Raw genomic sequence first — 22,815 nt, 5'->3', positions numbered from 1 at the left:
ACGCGGAAAAGTTGTTTACCTTACACCAAGAGGCATACCGGAAAGATGTTGAGAGAGCTTTTGGTATTCTACAAGCACGGTGAAAGATCATCAGCGAACCGGCAAGAGGGTGGAGTCGAGAAAATTTGGACTCCATCATGATGTTTTGCATCATATTACACAATATGATAGTGGAGGATGAGCGAGATGGATATATTGATGGAGAGTCTGATGATGACCAAGAAGATCCAAATAGGTCAAGAAGGGCTCGTGCAAAAATATATGATGAGCCTAATTTGCCTTTCAATTCAAGAACTGGTAGCATCTCTATAAATGAGTACATGGGCTATAGAATGATACGTTCCCGTGTCACAAACAAGTACCTACAACAGGATCTTGTTGCACATCTTTGGGCCAAAAATAGCATGGAGTAGGCGTTTAAGTTTTGTGTTGTATAATTTTTATGTTGGTTAATGTTATTTAATGTTGTTTCATATTGTTTAATGTTGTTTCATGTTACTTAATTTAATTTAATGTTGTATAATGACTTAGGAAGTTATAGGAAAAAAATAGAATTTAAAAAATATATGAAACAAATTTTGTAAAATAGAAGTTGTAGGAAAAAAATATAATTTAGAAAAAATATAAAACAAATTTTGTAAAATATAAGTTATAGGAAGTTATAGAAAAAAAAAAATAGAAGTTATAGAAAAAAGTTGTGTAAAATAAAAAATATAAAAAAAAAAAAAACGACTTAGTTGACGTCAACTAGCTGTTGCATTTGAAATTTGGTCTAGAATTCCTATCGGATATAACCGACGGGAATACATTTATATAATACGTTCCTGTCGGTTATATCTGACAGAAATGCTAGAATTTCTGGCCCAACCCGGGGCTAGCTGGCTGGCTGGCTGGATTGGGCCAGCAGGTTGGCCCTTTGGCTCTTACAGATTCTATGGAGCCAACAAACCCTTTAGCCTAGCTCTTGGTTGGAGACGATTTTCGGACTATTTTCAACTCTCTGATCCTTTGAATTTTTCGGTTGGAGATGGCCTAAGAAAAGTATAGTAAATCTAAATTTATAATATTGAGTCCGATTCAGGTTACGTCTCTTCTTTACAAAAAAAAAAAAATCTCAATACTTTTACGAGAAAGGGAAATTTTTCTACAAATTTTCTGGAGAGAATGGTGGGTGTCTGTTCAAAAGCTTAAAGACAAATAAAGGTCGGTGCAGCCACCGACATTTGCTTTGAATACTCGAGCTCATGATGAGCTGCTCTAACGTCAAACGGTCGCCCCCCACATTTGCTTTGAACACTGCGATCCCAGAGGACCAAATACCCACACAACTCGGAACCTCTCTGCAACTCCTCCTTCACCAATGCGTTCCCCAAACCTCCAAAGACCTCACCTTTAATGGCCGCCGCCACCGCCTTCCGCCACCTCTCTCTCCTTCCCAAGCTCCCAACTTTCCCACTCCCCACCACTTCCTTAACAAAACCCAGGTTGCTAAACTCTCTTTCTCTCTCTCTCTCTCTCTCTCTCTTACACTAACTAACAACTCTGTTTTTCCATTGCAGGACCTTGAAGCTGAAGATCACCTCTTGCCTCACCGTAAAGCAATCAAAGGACCAGGGTCTCGCAACCCAAAAGGCCGCCGTCGACAACCTCCGCGTGGTCTTCGCCGCAGGCGGCACCGCGGGCCACATATACCCGGCCGTCGCCATAGCCGATGAGCTCCAACTCACAAATCCCTCCACCAAAATCCTATTTTTAGGCGCACCCAACAGCATGGAAAGCACCGCAGTACCCTCCGCCTGCTACGACTTCGACACCGTGCCTACCGCCATATTGCACCGCCCAATATTCTCCCCCCAGAACCTCCTCCTCCCCTACAATTTGATCAGGTCCGTCGTCCACAGCTACTCAAAGTTGCGCGAATTCGACCCCCATATCGTCATCAGCACCGGCGGGTACGTCTCCTTCTCTACAGGCTTGGCGGCGAAGCTGATTGGCGCCAAGCTTGTGATCCAAGAACAGAACCGCGTTCCGGGAATCGCCAATTGGGTTCTCTCATTTTTTGCAGATATTGTGTTTGTAGTTTTCAATTGCACCATTGATAGCTTCCCGACTGGTAGGACTAAGTGTGTGGTTTGTGGGAATCCGGTGAGGCTGTCTTTGAAGAAGCAAGTGCCTAAAGCCGCGGCCAGGGGGCGGTTTTTCCCCAAGGCCGGCGGAGTTGAGGAGTTGGAGAAGGCTAGGGTTCTTTTGGTTCTTGGCGGGTCTTTGGGGGCAAATGCTATTAACATTGCTCTGCTGAATTTGTATTATCAGATGCTGCTGGAGAATGAGGACTTGTTTATCGTATGGCAAACAGGAGTGGAGGCTTACAATGAGATGGAGAGCCTTGTGAAGAATCATCGCCGTTTGCTTTTGACTCCGTAAGTGCTTCTGCTCTGCTTAAAAGTTGAAACTTGTAATGGCAGATTCTGTATTTCAAAAGATTGGGAAAGAATTTCCTACCAGGGTTTCGTAACGAACTAAGATAATGTTATTGCTAAGATTGCTTACTTTATGTGACATTCATATTTAAGAATCCTGCTAATTACTTTCTCTTCATCCCGAGAGGGTTGAACTTCGAGAGTGGTAGTGGACTTAGTTTATCTTCCACCTTTGGTCGTGATGTATGTCTCCGTATTTTTGTTGAAAACTTGAATCTGATGTATCTCTGAATAATGAAGGTTCCTGCATTCGATGGAATTGGCATATGCAGCGGCAGACCTTATTGTTTCTAGAGCTGGTGCAATGACTTGCTATGAGATTTTGGTAACTGGGAAGCCTTCCATTCTGGTACTTTTTTAAGTTCTCTAATAAAACATTGGCGTCTGATGTCCCTTGTTGCTGGATTGTCTGACCTTCATAATATAAGATCAAATTATCACATTGATTTTTCCTTCTTATCAGTTTTGATCATGTTCTTAATATCCATAATTACGTCAATTGTATTGCTCAAGGGGAAAATTTGATAATCGCTTTTTGGATTTGTAGATACCATCACCGAATGTTGCAGAAGGTCATCAATTCAAAAATGCTTCTTTAATGGCTGACTTAGCTGGTACAAGGGTTATAACAGAAGATGAACTTGATTCAACGACTCTTGGAAGTACAATTGAGGAGATATTAGGTATGTTTATTTTCTCACCTAGTGTAATAGTTTGTTTTGGTGTGGGAATCAGGGAATAAGTATCGTTTTCATTGGTTGTGCTGATAGCAACGACAACTTAGAGTCCGTGGAAATAATTAGGATCCCTCACATGTGGACATGTTTTTGAAACACTTACTTACAGTAAAATGGTAATGGCCTTGTGGGATGTTTCATAGTATATAAAATCTTGTTACGCACCTCCGGTTTGGGTATTTCTTTTGTAATGGGAGATGAAGTTATTTGAACTGTGTATGTATTTCACCGATTGTAATGAAAGATATCCGTATTTACCATTATTTCTTTTTTACAGGGGATGAGAGTAAAATGGCAGAGTTGTCTAAGAGGGCTCTGAAAGCTGCAAACTCGAATGCATCTGTAGAGATTGTACAGCATGTTCTTTCTCTAGTCAACTTGTCAACAACAAAGGAGAAGTAGGTAAGAACTTGCAAGCTGGTTCCTCCGTTTCAAATTATTACAGTCGACGAAAAATGAGTTAGTTTGTTATACGCGGAAGCTTTGATTGTTTCAGTACAGTTAACGAAAAATGAGTTAGTTTGTTATACGCGGAAGCTTTGATTGTTTCAGTATATAGAACTCGAGGCCGTTAAATTGTCGACGAATGCAGTAAGTAGGCTAAGTTCCTAGCGTTTGCTTTACCAAATTGATTTGCCAAGTTGTTCCTTACATTGTTAGGCACTCCATTTTCATGTCTGATTAGAAAAAGAGTAATCCCGTGGAGTGCCTTCTCTCTCCATAATTTTAATAAAGCAAATTTTGTATTTGTAATCATTTTTCATTTTAATAAACCCTTATTTTTTTCCCTATATTTCAAGAGCGGGAACTACAAGAATTTATATCTGAGCTCATTACGAGCATTCACCCTTGCACTTAGGTCTTGAGTTTGATTTCTCTCTTCCCTAATATCGCATCTGTAGAAAAAAGAGAGGGAATCGGCAACTACTGCAAGAACATGCAAAAGAAAGTCAACGCCCACCCAATTAGGAGCATTTTGATCATTTCTCACTTTTGTAATTAAAATATCCTAAAATTAGAGATGGGTCGTAACAGGCACAGAATGTCTTGAAATTGGCATTTTACAGTTTTTTTTGGAATATAAATTTTTCCACATTCGCAAAAGATCTGGAAAAATATTAACTTTTAAATGAGATTTTTACATCTCAAATTTCTCTCTCTATTGAAGAAGCTGGCACAACCAACAAATGCTTTTCAAGACGTAGTTAGAAGCACTTTTAGTTATGAAAAAGCACTTCAACTCATCCATAGACAATCTAAACAGGCCGTTAAACTAATATTGGACTAATGAAATACTTAGCACATTGCTAAAAGAAGAAAGCACGAACTTCCCCCTCAAACATGAAAGGAAGCTTCCCATTCTTATTGTACATAACCAATGCCCAGATTATCTTTCTGGGAAATGCTTTACTCCGTCAAATATTCCGTTCGACCCGACCCGACAAATCGGATAAACAGAAGTGTTCACTCAACAGCAACCATCATTTGAAAACTCAAGCAATCGATGAAGCCATATTAGGCAGGAAAAGCCACATTAACAGAGTGTAATTATATTTTGAGATTGTAATGACCACTGTTCAATTTCATAACACTGAAACTCCAACTTCAAACCAAAGAATGAATACTTGCCCGTGTATTGAAGGAGACGAAATCTATACACGACGGGAATAACAGCGACCGAAAAACGCCACCACCGAACGGGATACAGAGAGTTCACCGGCCCTGGCATCTAGATAATGCTTCGACCTTGCAAAATGGGCAAGTATTCTTCTGTGCAAGCCACTGTTTTATACATTGTAAGTGGAAGTTGTGTCCGCAGTGCAGCTTGCCCATCTCGTCATCTGCTTCATACTCCTCCTATACAAGCATCGAGCAATTACGGGTTAAGAAAATGAAAAAACCGAAAAAAGGATATAAAGATTTCTCAGAAATAATCGCTAGGGTGTTCCAAACTCACCTGACAAATGATGCATTTGCTATCTCCTTTCCCAGATGAATGTGATGACGCGTCACTTGACATTGGAAGCTTAATCTTCCGAAGGCAGCGGTTAATTTCATCTTCTGTTAATCCAGTACTCACGTAACCAATTCTCTCACCCAACTCAAGCAGTTGCTGTTATCCGCAAAAAATGAAATGAAAAATTTGTGAAAATGTAGATACGGAAATGCCAACGTTCCCAAATTTAGGTAAACAAAAACCCAATCAAGTTTCGAGAACAAAGACAGAGATTTAGTTTGCGAAAAGTAACCTCATATGACATGCTATCAACATCGAGTCTCCAGTCGCGAAATCTATCAAGTCTTCCACCCATCATAAGACTACTTTGAAACAGCATAATCTGCGATCACCAAACCATGAAACATATTGAATGTTAATCTGTTCTTTATGAAAATTCCCTATTAAGACTAATAAAAATCACGATATGCAGCAATACTACATCGTTGAATCGAATATGATTCCGCCATCAAAGTGCAAGTTGATTACATTGCTTGCCAAACCAAATCTTAGCACCAAACCAGGTGAGACATACTGAACAAAAGAAGAGTAAAGCAACAGCACATAAAAAAAATCACCTCTGCAAGGTCTTCAGGGGATGGATGCCGGACATGCCGAAAACACCTACTTCCAAACACCTCTGTTTCACGGCGGCTCGAGACAAAATCCGGTTCGGAATCCAGAAACGAGAGGGTTTCCGGGCTCACGTTTCGCCTTGCTGAACAAGGACGCTGCCAACAAGATTAATCAACCAAATAAATTAGAGATGAAACAAGAATGAACACATCATACGAGCAGAATATTAAGTTGGTATTAACTTCAGTATTTAGAGAAAAACAAAGAAAAGTCCTACCCTAATACGAAAGCTGAGAAGATTAACACAATCTAATCATAATTATATATCCCGTTTAGTGTGGGATTATAAACTGGGCCGGATCCTAAACTACGCAAATTAATACGTGCACTTATTAGGAGAAAATCAAAGGGTGTCAAATTGTAAATTCAAGGCAACTCTTAAGTGCCCAAGAAAAATGAGAAAACCAAACAGATCAAAAGGTCCTAGCTTTACCCAAAAATCTGAGGAAAATTAATGAGATAATAAACCTGTGAAGCTGAAAATTTACAGAAAATCAGCTTTAAAGTCAAGTTAGTTGACTAAGGCAGTGTGTCCGTTCCTTCAGACCCAATAGAATTCCCCCTCCCTCTCCATCCCGTGAGTAAGTTAGAGCAGTTTAAAATATCGACTAGTAACAAAATACCCAAGTTCAAATCCCCTCACATTTTTTATTAGATTACAATACCGCTCTAATTAAAAAATTAAAAATGGAAAAAACTAGCAATCCCAATTCATGAAAGAGAGATTTCGGTGTGTTCGGAACACAACTCGGTAGGTTAAATATAATAATATAATCAAAAAATTAAAAAAAATACATTTAACCAATCGTATCATGACATTTAATTCATCAGACCATACGGCACGTGAAAATAGAAATGAATTAAGATTCTCTCCCTTCTTTTTTTTAACCCCTTCTACCTCTTCTTCTCACATCCGCTATTTTACTTTTTTATAAAAAATTAATATAAAATATTTACGTGTTTTAATCGCAAACGGAACGAAATGAAAAATAAAAAAAATGGAAAGAAAAATCTACTCCCATAGAAATTATAAATTAAAAGCATTAAATGACCGCATTAACAGCAAAAGTAAAAACTTTTTTGTTTTTACCTCCCTGTGGCTGCTCATCTTATTATTGTCCGCATCAATCTTGCCTCTGCCGGAGACATTCCTCCTCGCCACCACGCAATCCACCGAGCCGGCAGTTTCCGCCGAGAACCCAATTCCGGGGCCGCACCAAACATCCTGAAAATCCATACGAGTTGCAGAATTTATACCGAAGGTGGGCCCACCATCACCGACATCCCTGTATTCATTCTTCTCATTGCTTGCGCTGCCCTTGGCGGCGGCGCTCTTCTTCTGCTTTTTCTTCTTCACCTTCTTTCCCTTCCAATCGGCGGAGTTCCGAATCACCTCCGGCACCGAGACTTGCTGCGAGGCGGATGCGGCGCAGCCCAGGCCTAGGAACGTCGACGTGGGAAAGTTTGTCTTTTTCTTGATCGTAAGGCTTGAAGGTAGGGCTTCGTTGTTGTTGGTGGTTGTGGTGGTGGTGAAGCTGGAGAGGAGGAGGGAGGAGATGGTGGGTTTACAGCGGGTGGATTGGAGGAGGGAGGTGGCTGGATCCGTTTCTGAAATGGGTTGGATGAATTGGGTTCTGGGTCTTCTCCATTTCATGTGCTCTGCTCCTGCTGTTGAGCTCTCTGTGAGAATAGGCATGGTTGCCTAGAGAGAGAGAAGGAGAGAGATAGAGAGAAAAGGAGGAAACTTTGGTTTGGTTTTGGGACAAAGAATAATGGGGTTGTGAATTTTAGTGGAGACAATATAGAAAAATATAGTATAGAATATGATTTTACTTTCATTAGCTGTTTTTTATTTTTATTTGTTGAGATTAAGTATTTCGACTGCTTTTGTCAAAAGTATTTATACTCTAAAATGTTTTCGTTATAAGTGTTTTTTTATGTCAGAATACTCAAAAGTACTTTGACTATAAGCATAGAAAATATTTATTTAGATAGCGTTTTTATCATGTAGTTTTTACGAAACACTTTTGATACTGTTTATTTTTAACGAAAATAATATTTTTACTTTAAAAAATCACTCATACTATTATTCATTTACAACACATTTTTATCATTTTGATTAAAACTCAAAGTTTTCAAACTTTTTTCGTTAATTTTCCTTTTTTACTAACGTGTAATTCTTAAAACAACACTTGTTTAAACAGCATTTTTACGATCCAAAAGTGCTTAATACTATTTCTGGGAGCTTCCCTTTCGTGGGTTGGTAAGGTAGGGCTATGCTTTTGTCTTGATGTTGGATTTTGAGGGCATATGCCATTAAACATTGCGGACAAAGGTCTGAAAGGAGGCTCTGGAATCTGGGTAAAATTTTCTACTTTTGCTTTCTTTTCTTTTGTGCTTTATAAGGCCAGTTGGTGCTTACTTAATTGGTTTTTTAACTTTAATGTTTTTCTCTGTGTCTCTTTGTGCAGTGGTTTGAGGCTTGGAGACGGACACAGGACCAGTATATAACTATATATACAACAGAAAAATGTAATCTTCGTATGTTCGGATCCGTGTGTTACCGTGGTCACCATTTCTAATGGTCCCCCTGGAAATCACAAGGTCAAAATTCATCATTTTTGTACAAGGTTTTACATATCTTTCATTTCATTACGTCAATGCATCGGTGTTTCGAATTAATTACACGACAGTGTGTAATAGATTTATAACATTGTCATCTTAGCATTTCTATTTTACGTAAGTTTCTCTTGTTCTCGTGTTAGTTTGAAGTAGGATTTTTCCCCTCCAAATTCCCTCCCCTTCTTCTCTCCTCTCATTCTTTTTTTTTCTCTCTATAAAGAAAGCAACATAAGATATCAATGTGGCTTAATCGTGATCCTTCAAATAAGAAGAGACTGGAGAGGAGGAAAATATGGAGGGAAAAGATTCCTACTTGCGTTAGTTTAGGCCAAATAGTTGCAATCTCAATCATGTGAGGGAGAACCTAACTTTGACTGAAGCCCGAAGTTGAAGGGTTGTTTTCAATTTTCAGTGTCAAAACATTGTGACGGTATTTTATTTCAATCACGCAATATCATACATTATAACGACAAAAGAGGACCTAACTTTGACTGAAGCCTGAAGTTGAAGGGATGTTTTCAAATTTCAGCGTCTAACAATGTGATAGTATTATATTTCAATCACGCAATATCATATTCACACAGTACCACGATAATTTTTCCGGTGGATGAAAGTTCTTCTGACACTATCCGAGTTCATTTGCATACATCCTCCCTACCCACTCAGCCCCAGTATTTGTTGAATGTCTACGTGCAATAAATGAGAGAATTGACTCAAATGTCTATTTCTGCTATGTATGTATATCACATGATAATTGACCAAAAAGCTCTGTATCACATGATAAACGCAACCACCACATTGCCAAACTCACCCCTGCAGTCTCCTAAATTTTCTGTTTTCTCTTCTCTTCAACTTGTTTTCTTGTTCCATTTTTCGGCTTTACCTTGCTATCTAGTAACTGAGTTTTCTTAGCTCGTGTTCATAGGGGAACTGGGGGGTCTATCGGGGTCTGATTCCTTTCGATTGCTCTAAGCAGGGGAAAGTAGTAGGTTGCTTTGCCAGCCGTGATCGGAGTCCCGGCTGGCATAATCTTCTACGACATTGACTAAGTTTTCTCTCATTTAAGTGTAATCCTTCTTATTCACTATTTATTTTATATGTTTTCATTTTAAAATGTGATTAAAAAATTGTTATGATAAACGTGATGAACCAAGCAATATATGATAAAGTATATGTATTTTTAAGTGACGACTATTTTGCTCAAGATGTTACGATGGCATATGAGTCTCGAAGGGTTGTATGTAAATCCGTTTCCTTAAATTGGCTCTTTCATGAGAAAAATTACAAACATCCAATTTTTCTTAAGAAAAAAACTATCTAATCTAGAAGTAGGACATTCTCAACTCTCAAGTGAGTTTATTGCTCCATTGAAGAATCTGAAGACGAACACTAAAAGTCAGATTCTTCAATGGGGTTTTTGATGGTTTGGTTGCAAACCCATTTGAGAGCTATGGCTGAAGAAGTAGAAGAACAACCTTCTCAGCGTTGAATTGGTTGCCACGAATGATGTTAATGCAGAGTCCTTTTTAGCCCATAAAATGGTGCAGGTCGAAAAAGAGACCACACTAATTAGAAGGTTTGAGGAATTGTAACAAAATGATCAAAATGATTTGCAGGTCTCAATTTCAAAGACTAAATTCATGAATTTTCTTCATATACATTTTTTATTAAACGATCCAATTTCAGAGACCAGTCATGCTAAAAACCCTAAACATTATATAGTTTTGATTTGTTTGTTCCTTCCAATGTCCACATGGCTGATGGCTTCTCTAACCTCCATAGGGGACAATATGGTTTTGATATTAATTTTAATAATCACAATTTAAGGCAATTATTAGAAAAACCTTTTTTTTTTCTTTTTTTTTAAATTTTAATTTTGAGAATTTCCAAGGCATCTTTAGAAGCCCACCCAGTGACTCCGCTAGTTGAGTGCCATTTGAGAAAAGAAGTTCCTCTATTTGGTTTTATAAAGACATTGCAAACTTTGACGAAATCAAGTTTGATAGAGCAGTGTTTTGTTTATTTAACTTTGAATCATTTTTCACGTAATGATTTCTAATTATTATAAAGATTGAGCACCTTATTTCATGGATGTGAAATTCGAGCCAGAACTAAACTCACTATGTATTACACCACCGGGTGGCTTGCATGAATCCTTCTCCACCACCAACTCAACATCGTCGTATATTTAGCTTTTCTTCTTTTTGAAAAAATCCGTGACGCTTTGGTTTGGACTCGAATTAGAAAGAATGACCATGTTAAATTAAATTATAACATCGCTCGAATAAACAAAGGCTCGATAGCTTGCAGCTTATATTAGAATTTTTTTTTTAATATGCTAGGAACACGGATGCATGTTCTATATATCACTATACAAGTAGAAAGAAACATAAACTTTTTTCTATTTATATAATAATATATCGTGTATTGACCTGTGTTGGTAACATGCTAAAAAGCAGAAATTCATTACCTAATTGAATGAAAATTGTAGTCGAAGATTCTCATGGGTCCAACTCCAAACAGACAAAATAGTGGCAAAAAAAAAGAACGTGGTACGCCATTTGTTGAGCTTTTCACCACAATTTACGGGTTAAAAGGTCTTGATTTCATTATCTTGTCTAATGATGGAAAAAAATTATTATTCTGTCTTTATATTTAGTCATGATTATACATTAATTTGCTTTAGTTTTTAAAAGACGATATTTTATTTACTAAATAAGATTTTAACTCGAATGCAAAGAAAATGATGCTTTGTTGTTCTAGTCAGTTAAACACGCAGCACGAGAAGGAGGTCGAGTTGACTCATACTCGTCGGCAGGATTCTTTAGCATATATGGTGCTTCCACTATATTCTTCAGTAGCTAGTAAGAACTTGGTAGTTTGGGAGTCGATCATGTAGAGTTGAACATAATGTAAATGCATGATTAAGCATTTTTTAATGTCTAAATTTAGTGTAACATCGCACATCGTTCAGGGGAGTGGATCCGTAAGCTTTATATGTATATTCTCATCTCTACTTAGTACGAGGCTTTTTGGGAGCTCATTAGCATTGGGTTTCGTAGAAACTCCGAAGTTAAGTGAGTTTGCGCGAGAGTATTCCCAGGATGGGTGACCCACTGGGAAGTTCTGGTGTGAGTTCCCATAAACAAAACAGTGAAGCTGTGGTCGGGACCCAAAACGAAAAATATCATGCTACGACGAAGTCGAGTCAGGGACCTGGAAGAGCTCGGGTCGGGATGTGACATTTAGGATTAGTCTCATTGTTAATATATTAGGATTGGACCACTAGGAATAAGTTTTGTTTTATGCTATAGAAAGAGGGTATTTAACTATGAGGAATGTTAAGGTACTTTCTCAAATATGAAACTTTCGATACATTTTCTGTAATTTCACAGTTTAACGTCAATTTAATTGTTAATATTATAAAATATTATTCTAAAAATATAAAACAACATAGAATTCACCAAGAGTTCCTTTTAAAAGAGTTCTGTGAACATTTCCCATTTAACTATTATATTATCCTTCTGATGGAAAAAAGCACCGTGCTTTTCTCAGCAGCAACTTAATTATATAAGTGTAAAGCACAAGACAAGAGTAGAAGCAAAGAAAAGTCAATCGTCAAAAGCTGTAATCTGCTTTTAAGATAAAGCACAAATCAGCTTTTGTGATCCGTTTGTGTGGCCAATGGCCGTGCCCATTTTCAAACCCGCGTTGTTTCAAAAATAGTTTTTGAAAAACCATTTTTCGAGGTCAAAACACTCAGCTACAAGCAACGCGTTAAAAAATTGGTTTATGTACTTAGGGGTTTTTAATTAATAGAAAGCAATATGTTAACTATCTAAATCACTTAACTGAATGATTAATTACAAGAATAAAACAAACAGGAAGGACAAAATTACGTTTGAAATTAAGGGTATAAAACTATAGAACTAAAGCCGTTAAGATATAGATTAAGATCTCTATTTTTATTCTTAATTTCTAAAGAATTTCCAAGTATCATGTCACATCATTCATTCATTAAATAAAAATATCATAGATAGAGATATTTTAAAAAGAACATGATGACATTATTAAAGAGGAGATTAGCGTTTCAAACTATTATAATAATTTAGTGAAGATAAATTTTGAATCCGAGACGAATAACTATATGCAATGATGTCAATTGAATTGAAAATAAGATAGTGAGTTTGTGTGACTCATGCCACATCCAATACACATATTTAAATTTCAAGAGACAAAAAATAAAAAAAATAAAAAAAAGAAAAAAAGAAAAAAGGAATAGATATTAATCATAGATTAGTGATTTTTGTTAAAATAATTTTTTATGGATTACTTTTTTTATTTTTTTATAATGAAACAATTGAGAATTTTGATCAATAACGGAATTAGATTCAAACTCGGATTTCTTTTAACAATGGAAAAAGCGAAACTGCATAGATGAGATGAGAAGCTGTATCAATAAAACATATAACTGACACGAACACTTTAATCTGTCAATTCCCTAAATTTTTTTTAGTTACACACCCACACTACCAGATTCGGCTAAAAAAAAAAAAAAAAAAAACTTTTTTGCGTTTTTATGGACACTTTTTTCCGTTAAGTACACTAATGTTTATTTTTAGCCTCTAAATTTGACTAATTAAAGAATAACTCAGAGCAGAAATACAAAACGTGCCAAAGAAAAAAAAAAGTTCGAAAATCAGTTCCTTATCAAATAAGACGAAGGAAGAGAGAGAGAGAGAAAAAAAAAAAAAAAGAAAAAAAAGAAAAAAAAAAGAGAAGCCAATATTATGTCCAACTCTCCCACTCAAAGCCTGTAACTCATTTGGGCCTGATGGTCCAAGTCCGCCGAGAGGCCCACATAACTCTGTCTTCTTCTTCTTCCATTTTATCAGTATCCCTGCTTAGAAATGTCTGTCTCTAAAACCCAACTCGGCCCTCCACTCGCTGCTTCGACTCGCCCCAGACTCAGCTTCTACTCGACCGAGTCACCGTCGCAAACGAAAGAGGATGGTGCAGGAGACGATGATGTCTCAGTAACGAAGGTAATTCAGATTTTCTGAGAACTATAAATTTTGGGTTTTCTGGGAAATTTTTATGTCTGTTTTGCTGTTCTCTGATATTTTGGCAAATAACAATCGCAATTTGATTAATTTAAGACTAATTGAACAAAATTAATAAAAATAAATTTAAACCGGAACATCTCAAGTTATTCCTCACTAACAAAACTAATTGAAAAAAAAAAGGAAGATTATCAAAGTAAAAATTACCTATAATTATTCACAATAAAATTATTTCCTCTATAAACACGTCAAATATTTCGTTGCCAAAATTTAAAAGCAACACTTAACAAGCCAAACAAAGAGACCCAAATGATGATTGTTGCTTGCAGATTGCAGCACTAAATAAATTGTGAGTGCAGAGTCTGATTCCACTGGTCATTTATCGATTCATAATCTCCATGTCAATTGTTAGTCCAAAACAAGGGCGTGATAAAGATAAACAATTAGGGAACCTGAAAAATAATTTGGCCGTTGTGATGAATTACAAAATCTAACCAACCTTGGATTAAAATGGGTAAAATAAGTAGATTTCCATACAAAATGACTCATCTACCCTTCTTACACAAAGGGGTTTTTGTATTTATTATTTTTAGATTGCATTTTTCAGTTGGGCAAAAAGGGAAAAAGCATTCAGCAGCAGAAACTCGGAAAATTATGGAAAGAAAGCAAAGCATTTTACAGGAAACCAAAAATCCCAACTTTTGATAAACCCTAGAGAGAGAAAGAACCATGAGACGAACTCTGCTGAGCAATCTCTCTCTCTGCACTCGCAATCGCCTTCTCTCTCCTCAAACATTCAACCCAAATCCTACCCCCTCACTCGTCCCACTCGCCCGTTCGACTCGGTCCCTGCTCAGCCGGTTCTTCTCCTCAGACGGCGACTCCTCCGCCGAAGGCCCCAATCCGGCTGCTGATTCGAGCTTGATCCCAACCAAAAAGAAAGATGCCTCCGTCGAAGTCAAGGACGTCAATAACAAAGGTGACCCAACTCTTATTTTTTCAAGTTTTTTGTTACCAAAGATTAAAGTTTTGATCTTGTGGATTTTTGGGGTTCTGGGTCTGTAATTTTTTCATTTGATATGATGAAAGTGTGAATAATTTGATGGAAATTGGATTAGTTGAATGTTTTGGCTAATTGGGTTCAGTGTTTAGTGCCAGGGAGGGACAAATTTGTTGAATTTAAGTGACATTTGTAACTTATATTCTTTTGCCCTCTAAATTTATAAAGCTAAGAACCATGGTGATTTGAAATTTTCGTTTTTGGTTTTTATAGAGCTGAAGGAGCGGATAAATAAATATTTTAAGGGTGATGAGGAGGCGCTCCCTGAGATACTTGAAGTGATTCTGCAGAGGAGATTGGCTGGGAAGCACGAGGAAACAGATGATGAGCTGATAGATGAATTGCAAATGCAGCCATTGGATGATGTTAAGGACCAAGAGTTTGAATCGGATTTTGAGGAATTGTACGACACGGATGAAGAGATTGATGACTTGTATAACGCAAAGGATATGGTCATGAATAGGATGTCAAAAGATGAGTACTTCAACATGGATGCCAAGAAGTGGGATGATATTGTTGAGGATGCAATTAAGCACGGCATTATGAAGGATACAAAGGAGTGTGAGGCGATTCTCGAGGATATGCTTAGCTGGGATAAGCTCCTGCCAGGTATACACATATTGTTGCTGGATGTTTGTGTGTTAAACTTTATGACATTTAGGCATCTGCACGTGTTAAGCTTTATGACAATTCGGCATCTGCCCACAAAGTGTTCAAATTTACCAAAGTGTTTAAATGTCACCGAAGTTGCATTTTTTGATTCAAACCTGCGTTTTCTTTGTTTTGTTTTGAATAATGTGTAATATAATTTGTCTTCTTCAGATGACATGAAAAGGAAGGTAGAAGAGAAGTTCAATGACTTAGGGGATAAGTGTGAAAGAGGGGAGCTTCAACCTGAAGAAGCTTATGAGTTGTTCAAGGAGTTTGAGGATGAGATTGTCATGGACTATTTGCAGAAGATGGAAGCCGACGGCCCCCCACAATTTGATGAGGCTGATGTGTCTGACAAGAAGGATCTAGCCGACCCACCAGGCGAAGGGCCAATCCTTAGGTGGCAAACACGGGTAGTCTTTGCTCCTGGTGGTGATTCCTGGCATCCCAAGAATAGAAAAGTGAAACTGTCTGTTACAGTGAAAGAACTCGGGCTTTCAAAGCATCAATTCCGTCGGCTCAGAGACTTGGTTGGAAAGCGGTACAATCCAGGGAAAGATGAGCTTACAATTACTAGTGAGAGGTAAGTCAACCAGAAATTGCATCCCTCTTTCTTTATTATCATTTTCATTATTAATTGGGAGTTCTTAGAGTGGTTGATTGTTGTTCAGAGCGCAGTGCTTGTATCCTAACACTTCCAAGTTACAAAATGGTATTCTTGATTGTGTATTTTATTACTTGAACTGAACTAGCATTTCCGTAATTTCATGTGAAGGTTTGAACACCGAGAAGAAAATAGAAAGGATTGCCTTAGGACACTTCTTTCCCTTATTGAGGAAGCTGGGAAGGCTAACAAACTGGCTGAGGATGCTCGAGTTTCGTATGTCAAGGAGAGATTAAGAGCAAATCCCGCATTCATGGAGAGGCTGCACAACAAGACCATGAGATTGCAAGGAAAGAGCGCAGTACCTGCTTGAGATTTTGAATTCTAGCAGCTCAAATAAGTTTCTTGATCTGGGATGATATTTTCTTGACATTCAGCGTTTTAATTGGTTGACCCCCGCTCCAAGGTTATTATTTTGCAATAGTCTATACCCCCAAATGGATATTTGGTGCACGGATAGATACATTTTGCTAGTTGCTACTGTTGGCAGTCGTTTGCTTTACCTTCTAGTCCTTGAAAAGTTCACATGGATGTATAACCTGTTAAGATCAGTGTTGTTTTGAAGTTTATGTGCAATGCTTTTAACATCTTTCTGGTTCAGCGAGATCTTTCGCTGTTAGCTTAATGTGCTACCGTTGAGTTGCTTCATAACTTTGCTTCCACCAGGAAAATAGATTATCCTCAATTTGGAATCCGAGTCTTTCCTATTTCTTGCATAACGATAGGTTTGAAATAAGATTCTGCTACTTCATGAATAACATCATCCGGCGTTAAAAACTGGGAAAAGTTAAGAAACCTGAACCATCGTAGGGTTGAGAAGGTTTCTGCCTTTCCTTCCCCCCCTCCCTGCTGGTCCTGCAACGGCGCGCAGTTCCCCTTTTGCTTTGCCTTTCGATATTGCAAGGCAGTTGGTTCTTGACGACCCTAGCACCCTGGAAGGCGGCCGGAGCATATTGCAAGTGCTCTACGAAGATGATAAAAAGTGAAAAGCTTGTACAGAAAGTAAAACAGAAAAGAGGAAAAAGGAAGATAAAGAAGTCGACCCCGAACACCAAGTTGATGCAACCTTAGAAAAGGAGTAACAGCAAACATTAAGCTAGGTTGAACGAATCCTTAGATGCCAAACGAAGCAAGATAGACACTGGAAGGCCTTCGAATTCTCGTTCTGTTTCTAGTTACACTTCTTCGCATGGACGAAAGGCGAAACGGAGCGAAAAGCCACCGAGTTTCTCTGCAGTGCCTGCTTGCTGTGCATTTCTTGCCCTTTAACCGTTGTCTGGTGTTGCATCAAGGTACCGTGCAAGGTTGGATCGCACGTGGCGCAGCACGTAAGGCACTGCGATTGTGGATCAGCTGGGAAGAGAGTGTACACATCTTATTCTTCGTTTTCGGACATTGATTTGGATATTATGCCTGGTAAGGCACATAGTGGTACTACATGCTTTAATACTCCATGGCAGCTCAAAAAGTCAACACTGCAGCATACAAAACGTTAATTTAAGTTTATATCAGTAATTTACACTATCATTTTATCGGGATGTCGAACACATGATGTTTCAAATTAATGAATAAGTTGAAAGGCAATTCGAATTATTTATGAATAAATTGAAATGTAGATTGAAAAAAAAATAAAATTTTTTTTTGTCAAGAATGGGATTCGAACCCATGCCCTTTCGGACCAGTACCTGAAACTGGCGCCTTAGACCAACTCGGCCATCTTGACATGATTAACAAACATCTACACTTGTCATATTTTACTTTATTCAAATCCCCCAATGATTCCAATACTTATTTTTTAGTTTCTCATACCCTATTTCTTTTAAGTCATCAAATTAAATAAATCAAATATAAATAACATGATTAATACGAGGTGTGTAAGAAGTTAAAAAATTTGTTTGTTCACTTTTCTTATTAAAATTTAATTACTTTTCGAAATAGCATATGACAAATATTTGTCTCAAAATCACTTCTAAGCCTAGAAAAACGAGAGTGAAAAACACTTTTAAATATTAAAAAGTGTTTTTAACCCTTCAAGAAGCAATCCCAAACAAACACGCAATACCCAAACCAAAATTAAGTCTTTTCAATCGAACCCTTCAAACTAAAACCAACTTTTGTCTTCAAAGATATGCCTTATAGTTGCAATCTGTCGCGACTTCAATATTTCCCAACCATCAAACCGAATTCCCCATTACAATGTGCATATAATTAATAGTCTACGGCATTCAAGATAATAAGGAAAGACTGATGCAAATAGCAACGAAATTGATCACTTCTGTATTGTTGAATGGGGTTACAATGTCAATTGATACAAAACTTGACTAAGAAGTTAAATCTAATATATTTTCTCTAAATTAATTTTGGAAGTTGCAAACCTCTCGCACTTTAATGATTAGATATTGTAAAGAGATGGATATTTCATGCACCACATGCTGCGCCGCAGCCGGCAGCGCATCCACCGCCGTAGTACTCTGTATCGGTTGCTGTGGTTTTCTCTTTGGCTACACCACCTGCACACGAAAAAACCACGGTGGAGACGATGCAAAGGCTGAGAAAAGCTGCCCACAACACTAACCAGTTAGCACCACCACCATCAGTTATACTTATCTCTCCCCATACTCTCACCATCTAGTATTTTTTATCTCTTGTGTTTGTGTGTGTTACAAGTTGTTGAATGAAAATGCCCTAGCAAAAACATCCCTCTCTTTATACATAGGCTTCTTGAATTAATAATATTGTTCTAAAGTCAATATTCCAAGTAGAATGATTTGTTCTTAGTGGGATCTGTGTGTGCGCGTGTTTACTTTTTAACTTTTTGTACGTGATTATCCTAATTGGGGTGTTTGCCGTAGACAAGGATTGTCTGTTCTTCCATTTTCGGTGTCCTTCCGTGCCCTTCCTGTTTTGTGTGGTCACAATTAAACCACATCAACATTTTATATTGTTTTTTTATAGAGATAATAAGACAAAAATAAATAGTAATATAAAATGTTGATGTGACTTAACCGTAACCACACAAATAGGAGGGCACGAGGGCAGACAATTCTTGTCCGTTTGCCGTCGTGGAATTGGCAGGCAAAAAAAGCAGAAATCAGAGTTTGACACTACAAATTATGATGGTGGGCTGTTGGAATTGCATTCACATCCCACTCTGGCCTTGTCACGATGTTGATCATATATATGTATGGAAGTTGAATTGTCATCGGAGATAGTGACAGCCAAATCGTTGTTGTCTTTTCTGTTCTCTAAACTTCTACAATACACTGTTATATATATGATACAATGCTTTTATGAACAGGCAGATTGAAGTGTTTTAATCAAACATACAAACCCAACCATCCATTGTAATACTAATGCATATCATACATTCGTACACTAGTGTATGTGATGCCCTATTTTTATGAACGACTAGATTAAAATGTTGGAATCAAAGCATATCATTCACTGTAATAGTAATGCATTAGTACATGTGTTTTCTACACTCTGACCTTTTAAAGTACACCAATGAGTTTTTGATGAACCGTTAGATTAAATATTTTAATCGAAGCTTGCAAATTCCACTAAATATCTAATATAATATTTATTCATCTCATACACTGATGCATAGTAGAACCTCCACTTTATTCAATTTGCACTCAGCACTTCCATAGGGATCATCATCACCAAATGGCCACCATCTTCCAATAATGTACAATAATTTAAGAAAAGATAAATATACCTTTTTTGAGATTTTGACTTGGGAAGGCTAAAATTAGTCCAAATCTAATCTCTAGCTAGAGCGTAGAAAGAATGGTATCCCATTAAGGATTTAAACTCAAATAATTTGCCCTTATCTTGAGATCCATCTTAGAGAACCCCACTTAATTACTACATTTACACTGTGGTGTCATATCTAGTCAGCAGTCATGTTTGAGAATGTAAATATGATCCATTAACTTAACAATATTACAATTATTAGTGGAGCAGATATTAGAGAGCTTGAGGAAGCCGCACTGTATATATCCAGGTGGCCTTTGCTTCTGCTGCATCGTGCATGCATGTGTCGATATATAGTGTACAAACTAGGACGGCTCAATCTGACCTTTTTCGTACGAAATTCGATATATATTTACTTGATCGGGAAATGTTTTCCGTTTCAGCCAAGAAAATGGGAGGTGGGAACCATTTCACGAAGGCTAAAGTGATCAACAAATCAAATGGAATCAATGTAGTGATATACTGATACACACACACATATATTATACAGTTATATATATATATATATATATAATGCTTTTTATTTACACAAATCTTCACACGGTGAGTGATACATGTGTTCCATGGTGTAAATAGTCCACGGAAAGTTTCATCTGATTTTCTTGTCTTTCACTGGACCTCTAGGAATTTGGTTGAAAAACTGAGAAACAAATTTTCTGTACGATCTCTTTATCTCTGTGCTGATTTTTCCGGCTAAATGATCAACATCTTCCTCAAATCGCTCGTAGAGGAATGGTAGCGTTTCCAAGCAGATGAACCCTTCATTTGCAAGCAAGCAAAAGAGAGCGCCAATCAGTTAACCCTTCCTTTACATATACGTATACACACACACATATATTATATAGAACAAGATGATAAAACTTCTTACCCAAGTAAAGAAGATTCAGAGAGCTGAAATAGGTTCCGATCACAGACAAAATATAGAGACAGATGATTGTCTGAAAATGTAGAGAGAATGAGTGGTCAACTCTGTTAATTGGTACAAAGTTTATTCATTAATCAAAAGCGGTAATTGATTGCTAATTAGTCGAAAAAAATCGAATATACCAAGAAGAAGAATGGGAAGTCTCTTCCACTTGCACCGTCAAGGACCCTTGATATGAAGTGGTTTAATCTTTTATGGACAGTGGAAGCTACTTGTCTGAATGTGTTTTCATGTAATATCATTTGTGGTATCATAGGCGGCCGACTGCGTAGATTAATTTGTTAATTAATCAATTTAAATAAAACTAAAGCTGATATCATAAGAGTTAGTTAGCGAATGAGATCAAGAACGTTACAATCCAAATATTTCTGCAGCCGTACGCCATATGAAGATTATCAACAATATGGAAATCGAAATGTGACAGAGGAGTGTCATGAAATTGTACTCGGCAACCTCGAAAAGAAACCAGATTACCGTCATGGCAACCAAAAGCGCAGCTGATACATTTCGGTTCCTCCACAACAATACATCCGCAACTGCAAGATTAATGCGATTAATTACTAATCTATGATCTTTCAGGTTCAATTCATCCCCATATGACCAAGGGTAATTAGTAGATCACCAATTAGGGTTTTAGCATGCATGCCAGTTTAAATGAACATTACATACCTTTTCCGCCTCCAAGAACATGATGAATCGGCCTTTCACGTCCGAATAACTTTGCACTACGGATTTCACCGTTGTCATCAGAATCGGACGAATACACTAATCCCGACTTTCTATGCATACCTTCTGAGTTGATTAATCTTAATTATTTGTATGAGAGTTGTTAATTGATGATACATGTTCATCATCACCAACTTAAATATGATCGTGATTTATGTGAGGGGTTCTAAGCTTGGTGGCCAAGTAAGCTTGTATAAAGTAAGGAATGGCTTGGGGAATTAGCTCAAATATTTTTCAAGGTTGCTTTGCATGCCCGCTAGATACAATTGGAAAAGAATAGTACTGATCTTGTCTTGGATGACTAGTTCTCCTAATCGATGCCTCCAGCAAACGTTTTCATCAAACTTTTACAAAGTGTTATTCTAAATTAACTTAATTTGCTGTAAGGGAGAATTGTACTTACTAAAATAGACGAACATACTGCTCTGACCAATTAACTCGACACACTTTTGTATTAATCAAGTTGGCTCAACAATAATTAGAAACTCAAAATGTAGTTTCTAGTGTTTTTATTTTTTATTTTTTTGCGAGAGAGAGCACTATTGGCAAAGCAGGAAATGCCAAAGCTCTACAACTTTGTCGATCAGCCCCATAAATTAATCATTCATTCATATTTTGTTCTTTTGGCAACTTTATCCTACTCATGAATGATAATATATTATATATTTTATCCTAATTTTAGTATTAATTTATTAGTTATTTTGTGAGAAATTTGATAACTTTGACTTATATTTTCAATGTAGGGCATTCAACTTCTTTTTTAGCAAAAAGTGATGAAATGAATGAATTTTGAAATGATTACAATGGGAGGATGCTCGTGTGTCTTTCAACTTGAAGTGATTACAATTGGAGTATGTTTGTGTGTCATTCGACTTTTTTGCAATGCTGTCAAACTGACGTTTTGGACTTATTTGGGCTTTTTGGCATTCAAAATGATGTCTTTTGGGTCTAAGGCCTTGTGCAATTATGTTCGGGACATCTCAAGCTTTAATTCTAGCCGGTTTGGCCATGTTTTGGAGCCCTAATCCAGAAATGTGGTTGATTTGTGGTAGGGCAGATTTCCCATATTTGATCAAGATTATGTTTCCTAGTTTCAAAGTTATTATGTTTCCTAGTTTTTAGAAGACCTTTTATAGTAAGGATTTTATTTTGTACTAGTATAAATAAGGCTTTTTAGCCATTAGGGTTTTTACAAAGGGAGAGAGAAGAGAACGCACATACTATTTTTGGAGAATTTCAGACTTTTTACCTACAAGGTGTTTTATATCCATGTTCTTAATAATATTTTGTTTTATGATTATGCGTAACTAATTCCATTTGCTAGGACGATGTCACGAGCCTTAGCAAGAATATGTAGTTTCTTTTCAATTTACTTATGATATTATGCATGTAGGTTTTGAGTTATTAATCATCGTGTTTGAAACCATCTAATTGTCTTCATGATTGGCCACCATTAGGATATTTAGAAAAGTAATTTGATGCAATTCTGGGGGAGGATT

At 37.2% G+C, this 22,815-nt stretch overlaps 4 protein-coding genes and 1 non-coding gene across 5 annotated transcripts; 2 read left to right on the top strand and 3 right to left on the bottom strand.

Moving 5' to 3' along the window:
* The first annotated feature begins 1,260 nt into the window (after positions 1-1,260).
* LOC137713432 (uncharacterized) lies at positions 1,261-3,834 on the top strand. The gene is made up of 5 exons (XM_068452723.1): positions 1,261-1,484; positions 1,560-2,420; positions 2,721-2,829; positions 3,028-3,163; positions 3,495-3,834. The coding sequence occupies exons 1-5, from the start codon at positions 1,396-1,398 to the stop codon at positions 3,617-3,619; spliced, it is 1,320 nt and encodes a 439-aa protein (XP_068308824.1). The 5' UTR covers positions 1,261-1,395; the 3' UTR covers positions 3,620-3,834.
* A 718-nt stretch (positions 3,835-4,552) lies between these two features.
* LOC137713434 (uncharacterized) lies at positions 4,553-7,638 on the bottom strand. Its single transcript, XM_068452724.1, has 5 exons — positions 6,940-7,638; positions 5,792-5,944; positions 5,467-5,556; positions 5,175-5,330; positions 4,553-5,074 (listed from the first exon to the last, which is right to left on the bottom strand). Exons 1-5 carry the CDS (start codon positions 7,543-7,545, stop codon positions 4,931-4,933), a joined length of 1,149 nt encoding a protein of 382 aa, XP_068308825.1. The 5' UTR covers positions 7,546-7,638; the 3' UTR covers positions 4,553-4,930.
* Positions 7,639-14,141: 6,503 nt separating this feature from the next.
* LOC137713095 (uncharacterized) lies at positions 14,142-16,494 on the top strand. The gene is made up of 4 exons (XM_068452349.1): positions 14,142-14,513; positions 14,808-15,203; positions 15,417-15,828; positions 16,021-16,494. The coding sequence occupies exons 1-4, from the start codon at positions 14,264-14,266 to the stop codon at positions 16,220-16,222; spliced, it is 1,260 nt and encodes a 419-aa protein (XP_068308450.1). The 5' UTR covers positions 14,142-14,263; the 3' UTR covers positions 16,223-16,494.
* A 1,057-nt stretch (positions 16,495-17,551) lies between these two features.
* On the bottom strand, positions 17,552-17,632 carry TRNAL-CAG (transfer RNA leucine (anticodon CAG)). The gene has a single exon. It is a non-coding gene; the product is annotated as a tRNA-Leu (tRNA).
* Positions 17,633-20,019: 2,387 nt separating this feature from the next.
* LOC137711967 (reticulon-like protein B9) lies at positions 20,020-21,410 on the bottom strand. Its single transcript, XM_068451118.1, has 5 exons — positions 21,260-21,410; positions 20,946-21,126; positions 20,713-20,854; positions 20,534-20,603; positions 20,020-20,424 (listed from the first exon to the last, which is right to left on the bottom strand). Exons 1-5 carry the CDS (start codon positions 21,375-21,377, stop codon positions 20,255-20,257), a joined length of 681 nt encoding a protein of 226 aa, XP_068307219.1. The 5' UTR covers positions 21,378-21,410; the 3' UTR covers positions 20,020-20,254.
* Positions 21,411-22,815: the final 1,405 nt, after the last annotated feature.

The sequence above is a fragment of the Pyrus communis genome, chromosome 13, assembly GCF_963583255.1.
Source record: "Pyrus communis chromosome 13, drPyrComm1.1, whole genome shotgun sequence".
Lineage (NCBI taxonomy): Eukaryota > Viridiplantae > Streptophyta > Magnoliopsida > Rosales > Rosaceae > Pyrus > Pyrus communis.
This window is presented reverse-complemented; position numbering and strand designations above follow the sequence as displayed.